This window comes from Stegastes partitus, unplaced genomic scaffold (genome assembly GCF_000690725.1).
Source record: "Stegastes partitus isolate 25-593 unplaced genomic scaffold, Stegastes_partitus-1.0.2 Scaffold26, whole genome shotgun sequence".
NCBI classification, from domain to species: domain Eukaryota; kingdom Metazoa; phylum Chordata; class Actinopteri; family Pomacentridae; genus Stegastes; species Stegastes partitus.
In genome coordinates this window covers 1-20,857 of record NW_007577757.1, presented here as the reverse complement: position 1 = coordinate 20,857, position 20,857 = coordinate 1, and the positions used below count along the sequence as shown (strand labels likewise).

The window sequence follows — 20,857 nt, the reverse complement described above, 5'->3', positions numbered from 1 at the left end:
GATGCAGGATGTCTTCCAGAGGGTGGGCACTGTCCCCAGCTGCAGGCTGAGGTTGAAGATGTGCTGTAGCGGCTCTCCCAGTTGAGCAGCACAGGACTTGAGCATCCATGAACACACCTTGTCCAGTCCTACTGCCTTCCTGTGTCGGATCTTCCTCAGTTGTCCCCTGACCTGGTCGGCTGTTATGCAGGGGGGGGGTTTGATGTTGAGAGGGAGGCACACTGAGGGAGGGGGGAGAGGGGACCGCAGTGAGGGTGAGGGTGAGGGCTGGGGGGTCATGGACTGGTCAAACTGGTTGAAGAAGGCATTCAGATTGTTTGCCTCCTCCACCGTCCCCCCTGCTGTTCTGGCTTTAGTTCTGAAGCCCGTGATGGTATTGACACCCTGCCAGACCTCCCTCATGTTGTTGTCCCTCAGCTGCTGCTCCACCTTCCTCCTGTAGGTGTCTTTGGCCTCTTTCAGGCACAGCTTCACCTCCCTCTGTGCTGATCTGATTGCCTCCCTGTCTTTGTTCCTGAAGGCCACCTTCTTCCTGTTGAGTGCAGCTTTGATCTCCTGCGTCACCCAGGGTTTGTTGTTCGGGTAACAACGAACAGTCTTAGCAGGAGAGACTACATCCACACAGAAGTTCAGGTAGTCAGTCAGGCAGTGGGTCAGCCCCTCAAGTATGACCTCGATGTGATCTTACATAATCCACAGCTGACCCTTCAGGAACCTAAAAAAATCTGCATGCAAGTGGCATCGCTCAGTGGATGACACTTTCATACAGTTGGTCGGTCCATCACTTTGATCTAGACGGAAATATCCCAGTAACTATTCAGTGGATTTTCCTTGAAATTTAGTATACACATTTGCAATCATCAGAGGGTGAAGCCTCCTGCCTTGGGTGACACCTTGACACTTTCTTTATAGTGCCAACATTCAGTTTGCAGATGTAGCTTTGAATAAAATGTCTCAACAAATGTTGAAAGGCTTGACATGCAATTTGTTACTAACATTTTACATTGTTGATTGTGAGGCTAGAAAGTAGAACATTGCGATTCAGCACTTGAAGAGTTCATTTGCAAAAACAGATAACTCCATTTTTGTAGATTTTTTTAAAACATATTTTTTTGTTGTTTGCTTGAGATCATATCAATCAAACTGAAGGTGAGTGGATTTGACTCAGTAGAAATGACATGACAAAAACAAAGATAACTTAAGCTTGATTGATATTGTCTCAGGTAGACGATGGAAAAGTGGGTTTTCTGAAGGTTTGTGAAGATGGAGTTATCTGTTTTTTAAATGAACTCTTCACTTGTTGTTGTTGTTGTTGTTGTTGTCTCCGTTGTTTACTCGGCTTTACAGGTCTGCTCAGCACCTTCATTGGGTACTTTTTTCACCCCAGAACAGTGCTCTGAAGAATGTTCTACAGAGGCGGTTTCTGCAGTCAGAACATGCTCAAAGGTCAAGGCAGCCCTAAAATGCCCTGCAAGTTCCAGCAGTGAAAAACAGCCTGATGTGGACCCCAGGAGGACTTTGCTGTGCTTCAGGGCAGAGCTAATGGAAATCCTTAAAAAGAAACAATGAACCCACAAAACAAATGGCATTCCCACTCATTGCCATCAGTCTCAGCTACTTTTGGTGCTGATTTGCAAATGTTAGCATGCTAACCTGCTCAGTAAGATTATGAAGATACTGAGCATTATCCCTGCTAAACATGAACATGTTGGCATTGTTGCTGTGAGCATGTTAGCATATTCTTGTTTTATGTGCTCTGAGTAAGTAGGAAACAAAGTTCTATCAGAAAGTAGCCTTGATGCCATACAGTAAGTAGTGAATCTGTCCATTTAATCTCAAGGCCAAACTCAATGGGTGATCTCCTCGCTTTGGGTACATGAACCCTGAACCACTGGTAATCAGAGGTGGCAAGGCATTCATTGCCTTAAATTGACCCGTGTTCCTAATAAGACTGACACCATTATACTGGCGTACGCATGGTTCTGTTGGAAACTATGAAAACTATGATGACATAAATGGGAAATGAGGATAATTAAAAGATGGGAGGAGCGTTACAGGAGCAATGGTTCAACCAAGCATTTTTTTTCTCCTCTCTCTTTTGTATTCTCTTGGAATAAGAGTTGGCATAAAACAACTCTGGCAGCTTTTTGAAGGACTGGCAAGCTTTTCTGCAGCCTAGGCTAATGGAGTATTATCTACAGAGCCAGATTCCCAGCTCCAATTGTGTGTGTGTGTGTGTGTTTGTGTGTGTGGGTGTGTGTGTGTATGTGGGTGTGTGTCATGCATGCTTTGGTGCGCAGTGTGTGGTCTGCCTGTGTGTGTCCTCAATGCAGACATCCATGTACATAATGTTTGGGAAATGTTGCATCTCCTACCAAAGCTCATTGAGAAATGCTAAATTCATCTTCTCAGTGTCAGTGCCAGGTAAACCTCCAGGTTAGCCATGAATCCATATTTATCAACATTTTGCTGCAAAGGACCCGTTCTGAGAAGAGCCTCAATTTATAGAAGTGTGAACTGCTGAAAACCTTTCTTGCTCTAAACAGAGTGATGAGATCAGTGTAGAGAAGTCTGGATCTAAATCCAGTCTTTCTTACTTTCTGTCTTAAAATCAACACTTTATTCAACTGGTTCTGTTTTCTGGGGACTATGTAAGGCTTCCCCAGACACCCCTGCGGGGTCTCCAACTCCACCTTTTTGAACCGCTGTTTGTAAGCGACTGCATTGAGTGACTGATTTTTTTGCCTCGTGTGTTAAATCTAAAAGTTGCCATTGTGTTCACTAGGCTTTAGTGAGCAAAAGAACATTTTATTTAAACCCCTAGCTAATTCTTGTCTAGACAAAGCTAGCTGTTAGTGACTCTGTGGGAAGGATTATCTCTCTCTCTGATGAGTGTAACCCCTAAAACCTTCGCCCTCCCCTGATCCAACAGCAGCTGACTGATCAGAAATGATATAGTGACCTTTGCTCATCTAACCTGTCGATCACATTTAGCCTTTCCTGGTCGCTGAAGCAAGAAAGACCCATACAAGGCTTAGTGCACTGCAGTGTCCCCTCAAACGGTCCTTTGTTATGGAACCGTAATGTACGCTTAAGATAGTAAGAGTGTGTGCAAACACAATACCACAAATGTGACTGAAATCATTCCAAAGCCCCTACTGTTCTATTGACGGCTTAAATATACTTAATAAATAATGATGAAATTTGTACGTGAGCCACACATGCTCAGCTGGCTGGCTGGCTGGCTGGCTGATCGGGCTAAGCTAATCAGCACAGTTCCTTCTTTTTAATCCATTAATGTAGTACACAACAAAATCTGTAGGGAGAAATTCAGGTGTGAGGAGAAAATGTAGCAGGTGCAGCCAGCAGACTGGCAGCCAGTCAGTTCTTAATATCCTCACCCAAAGGACTATGTGGTTGCACATTGTGACACCATTTGAATGCTAATTCTGCTTGACAGAAATTAATTTTAAGTGTTAGGCATTAAAGAATATTTTTCTTACTATTTGAGAGGTAGCTATTTGTTTTGACAATACTTCAAACCTATTTGTGACTTAAATAGTCAAATCCACAGATCTGATGCTTTCAGCTAGTTGACTGACACTATTATCCTTCTCTGTTCGTTTACATTTACAGTGAGATGAAGCAGTGCTTCTGTTGCTAGCTGAGCCTTTCAATCAGTGCTTAATAGCAAAGATGCGTGCTTGATCCAGTAACAAGCTTGCTGTTCAGTGCAGGTCATTGACCATTGTAGCTGCAGTTGAGTGCATGAACATAATGCCACCTCTGATATGTGAGCTATTTACGTTGTGTGCTCATCATTAGTTTCTTTATCCTCTCTAGGCCACTCTTTTAACCTTTGGTCTTGAGAGGAGTTTATTGCCAGTATATATTTTCAGCATCTCCTTGTTTGGTATCCATAAATTAAGACATCTTCAGTTTCTGGTCACGGAGGAGCAGGTGAAGAGATTATATGCGTCACTGTTATCTGAGTATAATCCGCTGACACAGCTGAAGACCACCATGGCCGCCAGTAAAAATGCAATTTTCACCAGACAACCCTCAACTGGTGCCCACTGCATGCAGCTGCTGATGTTATATCATTTCATTTTTCTGACTCTGTGTCTTGTAGCAGCGGGAGAGGTTTCTGCGACACAGTGACACTGGTCCTGGCCCTGCAGGTGATTGGCCCTCGCCAGACTCCACCAACTCGCCTGCTGGTGCCAGGTCCGTCAAGGACGGCAGCAGTGGCTGTGCCAGACCAAGAGCGTGGAGCGTACGCACCTTCCAGGACTTCCTCCCTCCATTACCACAGCTTCATAAGAAGTGGTGCAGCTGGAACTCCACCAGTCCCTTTACCAAGCTGGTGGACAGCGTTAGTATTAGAACTTTTGCAGTGTTTTCACAGCCAGAGACATTTATGGCATGTAAAGTTGATGAATGGTGGATGTTAGTTGCCAGGGAGTCATAACAACTTTGCAGCTTTGCTAATAAAACCGTCAGTAGGTTGGGATGATTAAGTACTTTTACTTAACTTAAAGTATCAGTATAAAAAATGTAACCAAAACAGATTGTGAACAATATCCTCAATGACCAGAAAGTTGTCTGAGAAAAGCTGCTTTGATTTGTACATATACAACTTACTTTCATTGCAATGATGAATGCAGATATTTTAGAGATGGATATCACACAACCTGGACAAATAAAGCCCAAACTATCTGCATGTTTAGATACCACCAAAAGCAATAACAAAAGATTTCATAATTTGGGTTATGCTATTTCACCTGCAGTTTTGCAAAATGGTTGGACCATTTTCATGTCAAGGCATGGAAAGCAGCTATAATGTGTAACATTATCTTCTATTGGGTTGTTGTTATTAGACGGTGCTGATGTTGTGCCTGCTGGCTCACTGTCACAGCTTACTAAAATGGATTTGAACCATCACGAGTTAGTTAACTCTGTGCTTTTTTTTTTTACTCTGGTAAGTCAAAAAGTCTGTTGTGAAAAAGGTTTCTTTGACCACAAACAATGTCATGCATATCATTCCAGGCTCCATCCAGTTTGGCGACTGACTGCAGAGCTGGCGACAGCAGGAAGGTCTTCTCTGATGTTCACCTCGAGGCCAGTCCAGACACCAGCGTCATCTCCGACTCTTCCATCAGCAATGCCTCCTACCCACTAACGCAGTCTGCACAAAGGCAGCGGCGTCTCAACTCCACCAGCAACCTGCGACGCACACGCTTCACAGGGCCTTGCTTTGGCCTGCTGTCTGGGACAACAGACCCAGTGAAGGCCTCTGGGGTTCTTCATGCTTTGGGCTCCCCCTCAGAGCCCAGCTCTGGCTCTCCTATGTCCTCTCAGTGTCAGATTGAGAGTAACCAGGCTGGAAAGAGGCGCGATTTCCCAGGCGAGGGCGATCATATCAGCGTGCCCGTGTTTGCCATCTCTGAAGAGGAGGACCGGCAGCCTCTGGTCTCTGCTGAGCACCTGGACCAGACCGCTGCCTCTGCCGTGATGAATGGACTGGTTAGGGGGACATATGAGGGGAAGAAGCCTGCTGTAGGAAGCACCAGCCTCAGCCCACAGAGGGCCAGACCAGAGTGGAGGCCATGGGGGAGCCAGGTGTCTGGAGGGGTTGGTCCTCTCCCTTCCAGCGCCCTCACCGAGTCAAACACAGTCAGTGACAGCCAGCCACCTCTCAGTCTGTCCACAGGGCTGTGCAGTGTGACCAACCAGATGTGACAAGATGGTGAAGAGCAGGGACTCTGGTGGGCCAGTTATGCATTTTTGAACTCTATTAGTGTCACTGTGAAATATATAACCTACTTCTTTAATTTCTGAAATCAACTCTTACAAAATGATTATGTACTCCGTAGCTTCCTGTTGTCAAATATACTCCTCTCACTTTAGTTTTTCTATTTTTATAAACTTGTGTTTGAAGAAAGATATAATATGCTGCTTACTGTACCATGCCTGCTGTGGTATTTTGTGTTTAAAAAAAGATGACCAATTGCAAATATGAACAAAAAGTATTTTTGAGTGTGTACTCCATAACTCCTCAACTGTTAGGAGCACTTTTAAAACCAGATTTATTAATTAGTTTGATGCTATTCAGAGTTATAATACTCCAACCATTGCACTTTGCTTTCAATAGCTCTTTCATTGTGGATTTCATACTCCTTGTTCTAGCATTCTGCTTTTTCCTTTAATGTGGTTTGTCATGTGGTAATTTTAGTACTGGTTAATATGTGCTTATTTCATATATATTACCCCAAAGTGTTCTGCAGAGCATATATCATACATTATATCAATGTTACAACATACAATATCTAATCCTAAGACTAATACTGGATTATAAAAAGGGAAATCAAAATAAAAGCATATCAAGTACTAATATACACCATTATGTAGTATATAGAAAGAACTAGCACTTACGGTAGTATTTAAAATAAGTTGGTATAAATTTATGTAAAGTTTTAATAAAGGCAATGTCATTCACATCTTGTGTCCTTAATCTGACATAAAACTGATTTGTTGGAAATTCAAACTTGTGCTAGGTGGAAATACAATTACAAGGTAAGCAATTTAAAATAAATGAACATTCTGAGGAAAAATGTGAACACTACTTCTACAACGATTTTTAAAGTGAAGGGAGACTTTCAGGTGTTGAAAAAAGCAAGTCAGTTTTTAATTATGGCTATATCAGTCTTTTAATTCATTAAGAAACAGGCAAAACATATGCATCTCAAAGACAATTTTAGCAGTGCTAATACAACATACAGGGTAAAGAGATATTCATCAAACTCAAACATATTTCTCAAATTCAAATTCCGACAACTCTATAGTGCTACTCTATGGTGATTTACCTAGAAGTTGATTATAGTCTAGACTAATTGTTAAAATAGTGCATTGCATACAGAGTTTACAGGCATCAGTGAGGACGTCCACCCCTCATACTGAGAGATGCATGCCCAACTTTGTAACTGATGTGAATGTGACTGATGCCCATTCAGTCCCATAATTCTGAGAGCTGTGATGAGGTAGAATGAAACCTGCCTCTTCCATACTGCTGAGCAGCTTGGTCCAGACTTTTGCACACAAAGTGAGTAAATATTTGCCTTAGTATACAACATAAACCACCCCCCCATTCCCAAACACACACACAACCGCAAGGAGAATGCAAAGCATTCCTCCAAAGCCTCTAATACCAATTGCTGATTGGAGCGGCTTGGGACTGTTGTTGGCTTAGGGTGCCCAGATCTCCTGTAGGGAATAATTAAAACTCAGCCACTCTGTCGGGGGATCGACCAGGCTTGTGCTGAGGGCCTGAGCTGCTAAGGAATGCCACCGTGGACTCAACATGAATGAGAGGGTAAAATAAAAAAAAATTAATGAAAGTACAAGAAACACCTAAACCACCTTGCTAACACCACAAATTAACTAAGGAGCTCAGGCAGAGGCCAGGAAAGTGCCCATTCACAACCCCGTTTTTCCACCTATGAAAACATGATGAGCTACATTCCAAAACAACATTCACCATGGCAAATGTCATCCATGTAATTAACTGTGTATCAAAACTGGACATAATTTTCTCAAAATATCACAGAAAACCTTTTTCCCCTATTACAGTTTTCTTTCTGATCATTTACATCTCCTTTTGGAATGAAACTCTTCATATGATTACAAATCAAATATTCTGAGTCAGAATATTGACATCCCTGGATACAGACAGCTTCACCGGGGTGTTTGATATCATAATCATAAAGATTGAAAAAGAAGCCTTTAAATGTGAGAGACAAATATGTGCAAATATCCTCATAGATTTACAATATAAACATCTAACATTTTTAGACATCTTCAGTAAGTTTTCTTCTAAATCAACTGAAATACTATTAAAACAATGAAAAATAAGACCAGTGTTTATGTGTGAAATCACACTAAGTGCACTGGACGCCAGCTAAGGTCTGATTTTAACATTTTCTATTTTTCCATTCTTCACATCCACCAGCATTTTCTACACATCTATAACAGTGATCCTATTAAAAAAAGGGGGGGCAAACATTAAAATTGCTACTTCATCCCCATATTTCAGTATACAAGGCCTTTTGAAAGTAGCATGTGGATGTTTTAATTTGACTAAGCTAAATAAGGCAAAAGAAAAAAAAACAGATTTGATTTGTCAGATTTTTACAGCAGACATCAATATTTGCTGTGCATGTTTCATGATATGAACTTTGACACTTGGGTGAAATAGTCGTAAATGAGAGGTCATCGGATTCTAAATTGCTGCTCAGTGACAGCTTTTTACATTTTGACACAAACCACCAAGTGTGGTTAAACTGCAGTTAAAACAACAAAACAGTAGCTTTGTGTACCTGAGGAACTGCAGAAAATCCAACTAAAGTAAGCTATATATATATATATATAACTGGAAAACAAATGACAACTTGACAACAGAACATACTGTTGTGTTTGTATTGGCACAGTTCTCTCAGTTGTAAGTGTATGCTGTAAAAAAGCAGCATTTCAAAACTCTTCTCCATGGGCAATTGTCACTAATATTACTGGCTGCTTTGACTGCAGTCTGCTTTTCCTCCGCAGAGTCTACATGGAGTTAACCATGCATTTCATCACAGATTAGCCCTTACTACGAGGGTCTGCGAAAGTGTCCCTTCTACACTACTTTAATCACCTTGGAGATGATTATCCAGAGCCAAGCATACAACAGAGGCCCCCATGCCCCCTGACAGCGTTACAGCACAATGATTCCCTTCCCACAGACATAAAATCCTACACAAATATCACATAGGATTACAAATCTACCCTAGTACGTGCATGAGGGGCTTTGACGTGGGTTTTTGCCCTCGCCTGGGAATGCAGTAATGCCCAGGCCAAACACGAAAAGTCTCTCGGAGGCGAGACGTTTACTTTTACATGTATTGCTAAGTGCAGTTTGGATTACTACTTTGTAATACGAGTGATCATTTTACTGTGACTCTCATGACATTGACTAGATCAGAAACCCTGATTCTAAACTCAGCAGACTGGTAAAGTACATCAATAGCTCAGAAAGTAAAAGTTCTTTTAAGCCTCAATTAGCAAGGCTTGAGAAGGACATGACAAAAAGCATGCTCACCAGCATTTGTAAGCACACATATATGGCCTTAATCCATACAGATTGCCTTTCTCGCTCTTAATCTGAGAAGAAAACTACTATTTTCGTTCCACAGGCTGGAGGACAGACAGATCAGGAAGCACCTGTAACTATTTCCCCATACAAACAAATGAATCGATCTATAAAAAAGATGGTTGATTAAGCAAGATAAATGCATCAACGACAGACATTTTTAAGCAGTGGATGGTGTGAATTACCCATGCAGGTCTTGAGTGTAAAGAGCAGCTTGAAACTTTAATCTTAATGTGCATAGCATTATGTCACACAGCCCTGTGAAAACCCTGGCAACTATTGTAAATGGACACTGATTGTAATTTCTGCATTAGGTTATTGCATAAGGCAGTTAGTTACAATGTACACAACAAAACTTAACAAGAGCCCGTATCCCTAACTCATGAGATGTTCAGCTATCTACATTTGACACATTTAGCAGAAGAAACAAACCACTCTGCTCCTTCAGCTCTTGAAACGCGTCTGCTCACATATGTGGTTAAATTTCCTGAAACGAAAACAAGGGGACACACACACGCATAAATGAAGTGTTTCATATTAATAGAACAAAAGCATAGCGATCACATGACCTCAATAACCTTTCACAGATACTTAAATTGTGCATGTGGGTAATTACAGGACACAGTTTATTCAAGGACTCCTTCTAGTGGTAAAACAAGTGAAAAACATGCAGAGTGAAGGCACACAGTGTCTCACAGCTCTGTCATGTTTGTCCAAAGTAGAGCAAGAACTCTTCACAGCAGATTTCTGACTCTACATAATATGAATTGGTATCTATCCAAGTTGTGGTTTTTCAAAATAAATATTCACTAATGCGTAGTGTATCAGAAACAGCATGAAAATATTTTATTCATTAAGATGTTTCAGTGTGACATTTAATATATACTTAAGGTAATTTCTGCCGTATTTAAAAGTGTGTGTGTGAGAACAGTAGTTTAACATGGGTTTGCACTTTTTACTGGTAAGCAGCAGTTTTAATTACAATGTACTGCACTAATGCTACTGATAAACCTAAGTTGTAAAAAAAAAAAAAGAGCAAATACACTATAATAGTAATAATAACAAGGAACAGTCATTATGTGTCGTTGTTAGTGGTAACTGAAGTTCTATCACATAATCACTAGGGAGCAGCTACCTGAGCCTAAACATTATACAGTGCTGCCACTTAATGTAATACCGCTTCATAGAATATCCCATTTATAATCATAAAATATTGAAGTCCCGAATCATTTCATACATAGCCTATTGTAAAACAGCCCATTTATTGCCATAGAATAATGTCATAATCCTGGTTTTTATCATAATGAAATTCTCCAAAATTGATTCCAGGAATAACTTTTGCCTGGTTAAAGTAGTGGTCGGCCGATCGTTCTGGCTCACGGGCCGAGCGTTGGTCACGCGTGGCAGATTATCACACTCCGGTCAGCTGCGGAAGGCAGTGTGTTTGTTTGTTTGTCAATTACCTGATCACCTGAGATCTGCTTCACTGAGTTATTCACACTGTCTGGCATTAATTAGGTCACATCAAAGAGAATCGCATTGTTGCAGAGCATGTCGTCACTCATAACTGAACTGCTCAGCTAGCTAATCATGGTAAGTTAATCCTGTGTATACCCTCTGATTAAAGGGAATAACTTTTATTGATGGGGTGGCTTTTCGTACCGACAAGGGTGAAATTTCACTGAAGCAAAACCATAAAGTTCCGTTTGAAAAAACATTTCTTGATCTTCAAAGAAACTGTCCCTTAGATCTTGTGAAAACATTCCCATTTTGGCTTTATAAACCCCAGTTTTTCATCACGCAGACAAAATTTTCACAGTGCTGCTTATTGGAATATCCTGGATATAGTCATAATTCCATCCTGGATCGAGGGTATGATAATAAACGGGCAGCACTGTATTTTGCATTTAATAGAACTTACATTGCATGATGTGCCTTCACCTGCGTACGACAGTTGCGCCCCCAGTAACAGTCGGGGCGAGATGTTACACCAGCTAAGGACAGAGCATCAAATGAAGTTATTACATGGGCATAGTTTCATTACAAAAGTGAAAAACAGCATCTCAAACAGCAGGCACGCCTTTGTTACGGTGTATAACTCTGAAATTCAAAAAAGCAATTCACAATGTTCTGACCTGGCAGTTCGGATGGAGGGATGTTCTGTCTGTACTTGTAGGCCAGCTCCTTGAATGCCCCCAGACCGCAGCAGAAGCACAGGACAGTGTTTGCAGAGATACGACGATCTGACCAAGACAAGGTAAGACTGACTATTACTGCTCTCTTTTCTGACGACAGTGTCGGTGTGTATTTGGAGGAGGCGTGTCACAGTGGATATTTGAAGTGTGAGGTGTTCTTAAGGTCTGATCTGAGAGCTCACCTATCAAAACGTAGCTTCCTTGCTGTAAGCCCTGAAGAGACTCTTTCAGCAGATCTTTCCACGACTTTCCCTTGGAGGACAGGTAGTTCTGATGGAAGGATGGAAACACTCATTAGCATCGTATTTAATGCATATGCGGACATGTATTTCCAGAATCTTAAATACTCCAGTAAGATTATCAGGAATGCAAATGTGTTACAGTTGTCCCAGTCTAATAGCAAATAATGCACTGTAATAAAATAACTGGAGAAAAAATAATGATGAGTATTAAACAAACATTTGACATAAAGTCCATCTTACTTGGAGGACTTCTGATTCATAGTTATTGTTGTTCAGCACACCATCCAGACATTTGTCAGTTAGATTGAGCTCTGAAAAAAACCCCCAAAAAACAGAACAGCAAATTTTATCTACCAATCCCTTAGCAAACAGAGAAACTAACAAAAAAGGAACAATATATCCGAGAAGCTATATTTCATAGCATTTTTTGCGTTGTAGGTCTGCATTCCTGAGCTGCATCTCTGTGGTTCTAAGTAACAAGAGCTAGCTATAATGTTTTAGCCCTAATTTAAGTTCATCTCAGCAGCTACAGCAAATGTTTCTTCCACACTGAACCAAAATCAGAATCACTTCGACAGTACTGTGTATGCAGCTTTTCATGTAACGCTTTCTTATTGCTACTTAACTTTCACTGAAGGTTGGGTACCTCAAAAGATGAAGAATGTTGAGGCATTATGCAGGATGTCTTATATGCGTATGTGTTATAATGGTGCACAAAACCCCTGTGACATTTGATGACTCCTCTAACAAATGTGCAAGACTTTGTTTCCCACAGATACCTATTATTAGCAGACTGAAAAACGAACAAAGCACCGTGCTTATAATGAAAAATCAAAAAGTACAGGTACTATATTTGGATGCTATAAAGGAATCAGCCCTTTTAATTAAAGAATATTTGCCAAAAAAGGTATCCTAATGGCCCAAGTTAACAATGAGTAGAGATGCCCCTGGGGCTGTTTTGTCATACATACCACTGAATCGAACCAGACAGCCTTGACAGCCCATCCTCGGGCAGCCCCAGTACATATGACAGAAAGGTCGCTGGCACAGCACACCTGCCAACACACAACACATCATGCATTTACAGTCTTCTATCCAAGCATGTGAATAGCTAGCATGATTTTACTGATTACATACGATCAAGTATGTGTATTAAATTTGTCTTTACACTGAGTAGCCTTGTGAAGTTTACAGTGCACTGACTGGCTCACAGTATCTAGGAATTTTGGTTTCGTATATTAGCTGCCTTTCTATTTCAATGCAGTGACATGTAAATTTCTGAGACAACATAATTTTAATCACCCACATTCGGCCAACACAGACGTTACATTTCTGCAGAGGCACAAACAGGTGCTGGGACCACTCACATTGTTGAGCAAGAACCTGCTGGTTGTTTAGTTCGGCCCGTCTGTCTGGCATCGGCTGGAGGCAGCAGGTGCAAATGAGATGGCAGCCCTGAGGGGGGCAGCGGTAGTCATGAAGAGCTGCAGAGGAGGAGGGCAGGAAAAGGTTTTAGACTGGAGCTGAGACTAGAGACCTCAAAGGAAAGCAGGAGGAACTTCTAATTGTGCAAAAGTGAGCTTCAAGCTGTATTTTCCAAACACAAGATATTGGCATTAAAATGACCTAGAAGCTGCACACTGCACTTTATCCATTAATCTTCCTGTCTAAGCTACAATCATTATCACCTGAATGGACATCAGAGGATGTTGAGGGCTGCTCCCCTGTAGGCTGTGCAGCCTCCTCCTCAGTTGCTGGTTTGGGTGGTGGAGGTACAGGTGGTAGAGTTTGCAGACCAGGGAACCAGAAGTTGGAATTTCCAGGAAACAGGCTGAAATCAGCCCTGTAGCCAGGACACTGTCTGCACATCACCAGAGGCTGACTGTGGACAAAAAGCACAAAGGAAAACATCACATAAGAGATCTTCTTCACCAAAACATGTTTACATACTTTCAGATTTTTGCAAATGTTTAACTTGAGATTTTCGCTGTATTTATTTATTTTTTAAAATCTATGTTTAATGCAACACATTAGAAATATTTCATTTCATGTTTTCTGATTGTACAAATGGACTATCACGAAACCCTTTTTTCCCCCCAACCAATTAAAAAAGCACAAAGACAAATGGACTCATAATTTCTTTAAGACAAAGTCAACTTCTTGCATCAGTGGAATAACTCACTCAAGCCTCTAGCTCCAAAGTGTATTGCATTAACTAACAAACTGATTTATGGAGAACACTGATTTGTAGTCCACTGAGAGCAAGACAACAAGCAGCAACAAATTCACAAGGACAGACTATGACAATTTGAAGCACATTTAAAACCAGTTAAGCTGATGTAACATTATCAAGGACTCTAGTTGCTCAAGTTGGCCTTTCTATCAGTTTGCTGTCGCCTGATGAAACAAATAACATCCTGCGAGCAGTCGACCATTAAAATCTTTCAGAATTTTGCTAAAGAAGACTCAGGATGTTAAGCAACTAATTATCTTTATTTCTCAAACTACTAACAGACAATGAACGGTATTTAAGTGAATGAACCCTGCTCTGCAGTGAAAAGAACATGACTGTGATAATGCTAAAGCAGGGATGAAGGAGAGAGAGAAGTGGTTCTGTAACAGCCAGAGTTTGAAAGTGATAACTGAATTTGTTCTGGAGTGTCAGCTAGTTGTATCATTGTAGAGTAGAGTGACACGTATGGTGCTTTTTCAGTTAAGCTCCTGAGAGACTAGAACGGCATGGTACCATGGTAGATGTACACAAAGATGGAGACAGAAATAGCCTCAAAATGTACTAGAAGACATTAAAGTTGCAGGACAAAATTTAGACTGAAACATAAAAAAAAAAATCTTATTTCTACTTCATAACAAAAAAAAAAAAAGAAATCCTGTGCCAAATTGGTGTTGATTTTACCTGATGTCTGAGGAGTCACTGTCATTGTCAGAGAGCTCAAAGAGGTAATCTGAACTGCCCTCCTCATCAGAGAAAGACCGCTCAACTTTTGGCTGCAACATGTCCTGAGTTATCTTGTTACGGCTGTCCATGCTCTTCAGGTCCTCCTCACTGCGACACTTTTCTGTAGGACAGAAACAAACACGTATTTTTTTTTAAGCTGATGCCATTTAAGACATTAATTAAAGCTACAATGAGCAGGTCTTGTTCTCTAGTATAGCAGCGCTGTGTAATGATTATAGACGCTATTATTACATATTATAAATCATCTTTATCTGTGCAAACCTGGGTGCTGGATGAGGTATGCCTCCACCAGGTTGTTGAGGATGTGGTTCTTACGAATCCTCTCCACTGGGCAGCGGCAGGTGGGACAGAGAGAAGAACGCTCCATCCAGCCCGAGTAGCAGGCGGCGCAGAAGACATGCATGCAAGGCTGCAAGCTAAAGCAAAAACAGGAGACTCACAATTAAAACACACACACACACACAGATACGACTGGCATTTGACAGACTTGCTGCAAGAAAACAAAATAATTTCACGTCCTTATCTGTACACCTGTGTGTAGATATCAATCTGGATGCCACAGCCCTTGAGATCTTACCTGACACAGTCATGCAGCAGGTCCTGGCAAATAACACATGTCAGACTTTCCTCCATTTTGTCAGTCTTGGCTCCTTCCACTGGTGGTTTAGACAAAAGATTTCCAAGACTTCCCTTAGTTGAACCGACCACTTCTGTTCTGGAGGTGTGTGGCAAGCCCAAATCATAATCTTTATCTGTAAACACAATAACTGTATATTAAAGTCTGCACTGAGTCTCCAGTTTATGGAAGTTGTGGGTCTGGATTATAAAAACCTTTCAGGCCTGGTATGAGGTTGAAAAATAAAAAGGTTTTGGGGTTGGAATAAAAGTTAGTAGGAGGAATCATGGAAAGACAGGTCATTGATCAAGTTAAAAGATAACTAACCATCATTAGTTTTCCTCCTCTTGCTTTCTGGCTCCAGGTTGTCTGTGTCTTTTTCCTCTGCAGGGGGTGCATCTGTAGTGTGGCCTGACAAGACAGGAGGAACAGATCTGAGTCAAATACTTACATGAATACTCCAAACTGCTTGTGTTGATGCACACAGATGCTGGAAAAATTCAGTTGGGAACATTTTAACATGGAATGATTTAGTTAATATAGTTTGTGATGATTGCAGTGTACTAAAAATGATACATCAAAATATTAAGATTGTCACAATGTGGCAACTGATTTACTAATATTTTTTCTAATTATGTACGGAAGTAACACACACAACTGAAAGCAATTAGTAATATACTGCAAAAGTAAGAGCAGCATGTCCCTTAAAAAATAATGCTGGGTGGAAAGAAAAATAAATATTTTTTTTTTAAAAATCAGACAAGGATTTGGGAGGAAAACGTCACCATAAAATCAAAAAAGAGCCGACAGAGTTGCCAGGCTGGGAACAAACAGTCACCAGTTTTACACTCGTGGCCAACCAATTACTGGCTGAGACAGTTTTCAGATCTAATATTTAGCATTTTTCTCATTATTGGTATCATTTTAAAAAATCTAATGAAAAGAATTCTCTCCACCTTTCTCGACCTGTGGTCACTGCACTATGGTATCCAACAGTGTGCTGCCCACGGCATCTGATTAGTTACATGGAACAAGTAATACCTTTTCAACATATATGGATAAACTTTTTCAAAGTTCTTGTTTAACAGGGATCCAGACAAACATTTTCCACTGGTAGGACTGACGCTACCAGACTTCTCAGCTGATTGAATCGGTACATGGTTGTGTCTTGAGATGATCATCTTTGGAACCTGGCAACAGCTAAAATTGATTGTTTTACAGGGAGCAAACTTGTGTAACCATGTGTAATTTTATTTATTTTTTTTTAATATATTTTTTTGGGCTTTTTTTTGCCTTTATGTAGAGCAGTGGAGAGAGACAGGAAAGTGGGGAGAAGAGTGAGGGAGAGACCTGCAGCAAAGGGTCGTGAGCGGGATTCGAACTCACAACCGCTGCGTCGGGGACTGTAGCCCCTGTTCATGGGTCGCCCGCTCAACCAGGTGAGCTATACGGGCGCCCACCATGTGTAATTTTAACACACTCTCTCTCAAAAATATTTGCAAATGCATCCTTTATGGTCGCAGTCTGACTCCGGGTGAAGGCAGGGGACACCCTGGACAGGTCACCAGTCTATCACAGGGCCACACTTAGAGACAGACAACCAAGGACACTCACATTCAGGCGTCTTAACAGGTACGAGAACCAGGGGATCTTCTAGCTGTGAAGCGACGGTGCTAACCACCGAGCCACTGTGCAGTCCTATTTTAATCATATCATATAAAATTGTTTTCATTATCATTATATTATTCTAAGCTTCTATATTAACCATCTGCACTTCTGACAGTCAAAATAAACTATTTACAGGTTAATTTTAAGAAGTCCTATTCTGTAGCTACCAGTGCCTTCAAAGGAATCAAGAAAATCGAAATATGCCTATAGCATTTCTTGCCAAGACGATCAATATCACTCTCACATCCATCTATTAAACATGAAGCCAGGAGCTGCTCAGCTTAGCACAAACACTGAAAACAAGAGGAAACAGCTAGCCTCGCTCTGTCCACAGGTAACAAAATCCACCTACCAGCATCTCTAATGTCCACTAAATAACACATATCTTCTTGTTTCTTCTGTCAGTGAAACCAGCAAGTTGTGTCTTTACAAGGAGCTACACACTGGACTATTTCTTGACCAAAAGCTAATTGATGGAGGCTTCTCAACCCTGTCAGGATCTCAGACAGCCGGCAAAGAGACCAGGAAGTCTCTGAGAAGCACGAACACAGAACCCTTTTCTCACCAAAGGAACTTGAAGATGCCGTAATTAATCATTAACTATCTATTAACTCTTAGTTAAAAGTTTAAAACAGCTCCACATCTTAAATATATAAAGTGTAGCCTTAAAAAATGTATTCTCTCTCACTTTCCAGAGGATAGGCTGAAAGAAAAAGGAGTATTTTTTTCTCGATACAATGAGTCATCCTCTTTAAAAGTTTGTTAACAGAAAACCTACCACGGGCAGGAGAGGCTGTGGTTGCCATGGGACCAGAAGAGGAAGGGCTCTCAATACAGAAGTGTGAAGCGGAGGTGGATGGCTGAGGTTCCTCCTGAGTTGGATCTCGAGGCGGCTTTGCGAGCATTACAGGCTCAACTGAAAGAGACATCTCTGAGGCTGGAACAGGAGAGGGACTGTGGGCTGATCTCTCAGCGTCTGAAGTTTACATACAGAGTGGGAGGTTACTAATGAGGCACAAAATGAATAACGTGTGAATAACAGTGGTTGCATTTGACAAAGGAGTTGTTGGGAAGTACCTGACCACTTACCATAGCTGTGTGGTGAAGCAGCTTGCTCTGTCGTGATTGAGTGGTAAACATAGGCAATGTCTGCAGGGGGACAAGAGGGGATACTGTTCATATTTTCTTCTTAGAAATTCACACAAGCATGTCACATGTATGCCTTACAAACTTAACAACTCACTTTGTTCGGGCTCGCTTTTCCTGTACACAAAGTAGATGACATCACCACTCTGCAGCATGTGAGTTTGCTTCTTGACCAGTTTGGACACGTTGATCACCGTGCCGTTAGTGCTGCAGATGAATAAAAAGCGGATGTGTCAACATACAGTGCAAGCATTTTGTGTGTGTGTGCTGGCAGGACAAGTATTGAATCATTCAGGAGCACACACTCGAAAAGCTCTAAAAATCCCAAGCCCAGTCCTTGAAGCATTTTAAATTCTTATATACCACAGAACTTAAATATTATTTCACTTGGTCCACTGGGAAACAAGTACATGATACATGCAAGGTGTTTGTTCTGCAGCTACAATTCAGTGATAAAGGCTTCAGCTTACAGTACCTCATGTCTTCAAGCCACACCTGTCCTGAGCTTTCATCTTTCACAATCTTGCAGTGCTCCCCTGAGACAAGTTTACTGGCTGGAAAGGACAGATAGCATCCTGGCAACAACAAAAATAATAACACACCTCCATGAAAACACAGCACAGATATCATATTATTGTGACAGAAACTACTAAATTAATCTTCTGCTTCTTAGTATTCTTATTAAAGTGGCATAATGGGTCATATATACATATATCCGCCTACAATTTTCATTTCTCTGATTTCCATTTGATCGTTTAAAAAAAAAAGTCTCAGCCCATGTGTTTGTTTTATTTTTATAAATAATTATTTTACAATGTCAGCATGGTATGTGAAATGGTGTTGCCAAAACATTTTTTTTTTTAAATCTTCCATTGCCCAGACTTAAGCCAACCAATTAAGCCTAGTAGCTCTGCATTGTAAAAAAGTAGACCCCAAAAGCTCTCAACAACAATGCAGACACGGGGGAGAAAATATAGACCTAACCTTTTCTTAAGCAAAACCCAAACAAAAAAAAAATCTACTTAATATTCCGCACACATGTTCTCAATGGACGTCTTTTGTTCTCATCACAAGAGGCTGTCTAAGTTTGGTGCACTAAAGAAGTCTTTGTGTTTTCAAGGGGGAGGTTTTAAAGGCTCCAGACACTGACAGCCATGTATACGACGTGACTGTCTTTTGTTAACAAGCATCGCCACGTTTAGAGCATTTTAAAACAGGATAAAAATGATAACCACACTTTTTTGGCATAAGATTTAAGACAAACTGTTGTTGTTGTTTACTGAGAACAAACAAACAAACCTACCTTTTTTCCTGCCAACTGTGCATTCCTTGCTGAAAAGGAGGATAGTTTCACTGGAGTCCACTTTGACTAGCTTCCCCCATGGTCGTCCTCTTCTGTCACCCTCCATGTCCTGATGTTTGTTCTATAAGAAAATATTTAAAAAAGCAGTGTAAGCAAAGGTTCATCTAAATTAAATACTCTTCCCCGAGGCCATGGCATTGCTCTGTTGACTTCCTAGGCACATGGCAGCAAATGGAAAGTGAAATCAACGTAAACATTCTTGACTTTCTTACTACTCATCGCTGCAGTCTCAAATGTCAAATAACAAGCTGAGATTTAAAGACACTTTAATTCTAGGAAGTCATATTCTTATAAAACACGATACAAGCTCTTTAAAGGGAATCTACAAATTGATTGTTTGGTTCGATTTGTCATCAAAAATACCAGATTGCATTGTTTCCAGTAAGATCACAACTTACGTAACCCCTCAGCTATTTAAACACCACAGTTCCTTTAAACACAAACACTGAACGAGTCGCCAGTTAAAAGTTTGAACTGGGTTTTAAAACCAGCGCAGTCGGAAACATCATGTATGCCGAGTACACAAGCAAACTTTACAGACTCACAGAAGATTATTAAAAACAGTAAGATTCAAACCCACGTTGCCAAACAGGCGAGGCTACATTAAACCGAAAGTGTTTGTCATGAAGTTTGGTATGAAACCTACTGGGGGGGGGACCTAACGAGATCTGCCTTAGCTTGGTATTTTTACTCACTAGCCACCTCGCGTTAAGCTACAAGCAGACTTTGCTCCGTGACAAACTGTAAACAAACAAAGTTGTTTCAGTTGTCACCCATAACTGCAGCAGTGTTTCATAATGCTATCATCACAGCTAACAACTTCGCTCAACAACACTAAGCTAACTGCTAGCGATAGCAACAACATCATTGCTGTGCGTCCAAGACAAAAACGACACTATTCCACCCGAACTGCGAGAAATGTCGGTAACCTCGTTCTTATCTCGTGATTAAAACGGTTCATTTTACCGTCAAAAGCTTAGTTTGTTTTCCCGGTAGTTCAGTATAAAGCAGGTTCTCCTCTTCATGTTCCAGCTAGCTTCAGGCACCAAACGCACTTCCTGCCGAGCAGCGGGTTGACATTATATACCGTCATCAGCTGATGGAGGAGGGGAGCTCAGGCTGAGGGTCACACAGCTCTGTCATGCCCTCAGAGGGAACTCACAGTATAGGGTGCAAGATTCAAATGTAAGTGGCTTCTGCTTTCATTAACCCCCCCAAAAAGTAAACACAACAAAACATTTGGGCTGACATGTGCGTTTGATCTGATGCCTTAACTGCACACACACATATCAGAGAGGTTATTACTTTAGCAGTTAGTGTTGTCTATCACAGTCCATTTATTAAAGGTGTCACTAATCCTCAATGAAACATAATAACCTAGGCTGGGCATGACTTGTTTCTTTAGCAAACATTCCCATTATCATTGTGGAAAGTTTTCTCTAAAGCTGCAGAAAGACCTACAG

The 20,857-nt window shown here is 41.0% G+C and overlaps 2 protein-coding genes across 3 annotated transcripts in view; one reads left to right on the top strand and one right to left on the bottom strand.

The window, feature by feature from the left end:
- Nucleotides 1–6,498, top strand: part of LOC103368838 (flocculation protein FLO11) — a 27,688-nt gene extending 21,190 nt beyond the window's left edge. For both annotated transcript variants that reach the window (XM_008297358.1, XM_008297350.1), the window contains 2 exons: nucleotides 4,133–4,375; nucleotides 5,050–6,498. In XM_008297358.1, the coding sequence (XP_008295580.1) occupies nucleotides 4,133–4,375; nucleotides 5,050–5,742 (936 nt within the window). In that variant the 3' untranslated portion in view covers nucleotides 5,743–6,498. The remainder of the gene's footprint in view (nucleotides 1–4,132; nucleotides 4,376–5,049) is intronic.
- A 186-nt stretch (nucleotides 6,499–6,684) lies between these two features.
- On the bottom strand, nucleotides 6,685–20,459 carry chfr (checkpoint with forkhead and ring finger domains, E3 ubiquitin protein ligase). The gene is made up of 18 exons (XM_008297335.1): nucleotides 20,361–20,459; nucleotides 19,335–19,455; nucleotides 18,507–18,606; nucleotides 18,129–18,238; nucleotides 17,975–18,034; nucleotides 17,664–17,861; nucleotides 15,545–15,628; nucleotides 15,179–15,353; nucleotides 14,863–15,017; nucleotides 14,539–14,701; nucleotides 13,313–13,506; nucleotides 12,992–13,108; nucleotides 12,596–12,679; nucleotides 11,865–11,935; nucleotides 11,565–11,652; nucleotides 11,323–11,430; nucleotides 11,109–11,181; nucleotides 6,685–9,674 (listed from the first exon to the last, which is right to left on the bottom strand). The coding sequence occupies exons 2-18, from the start codon at nucleotides 19,438–19,440 to the stop codon at nucleotides 9,632–9,634; spliced, it is 1,929 nt and encodes a 642-aa protein (XP_008295557.1). The 5' UTR covers nucleotides 19,441–19,455; nucleotides 20,361–20,459; the 3' UTR covers nucleotides 6,685–9,631.
- Nucleotides 20,460–20,857: the final 398 nt, after the last annotated feature.

Coding starts and splice junctions, on each gene's coding strand:
- chfr (XM_008297335.1), bottom strand. CDS start 19,440: ATGGAGGGTGACAGAAGAGGACGACCATGGGGGAAGCTAGTCAAAGTG. Junction 17,862..17,974: donor TGCTTCACCACACAGCTATG/GTAAGTGGTCAG, acceptor TGTAAACTTCAG/ACGCTGAGAGATCAGCCCAC. Junction 9,675..11,108: donor GTGAAGGCACATCATGCAAT/GTAAGTTCTATT, acceptor TTTTCGTTTCAG/GAAATTTAACCACATATGTG.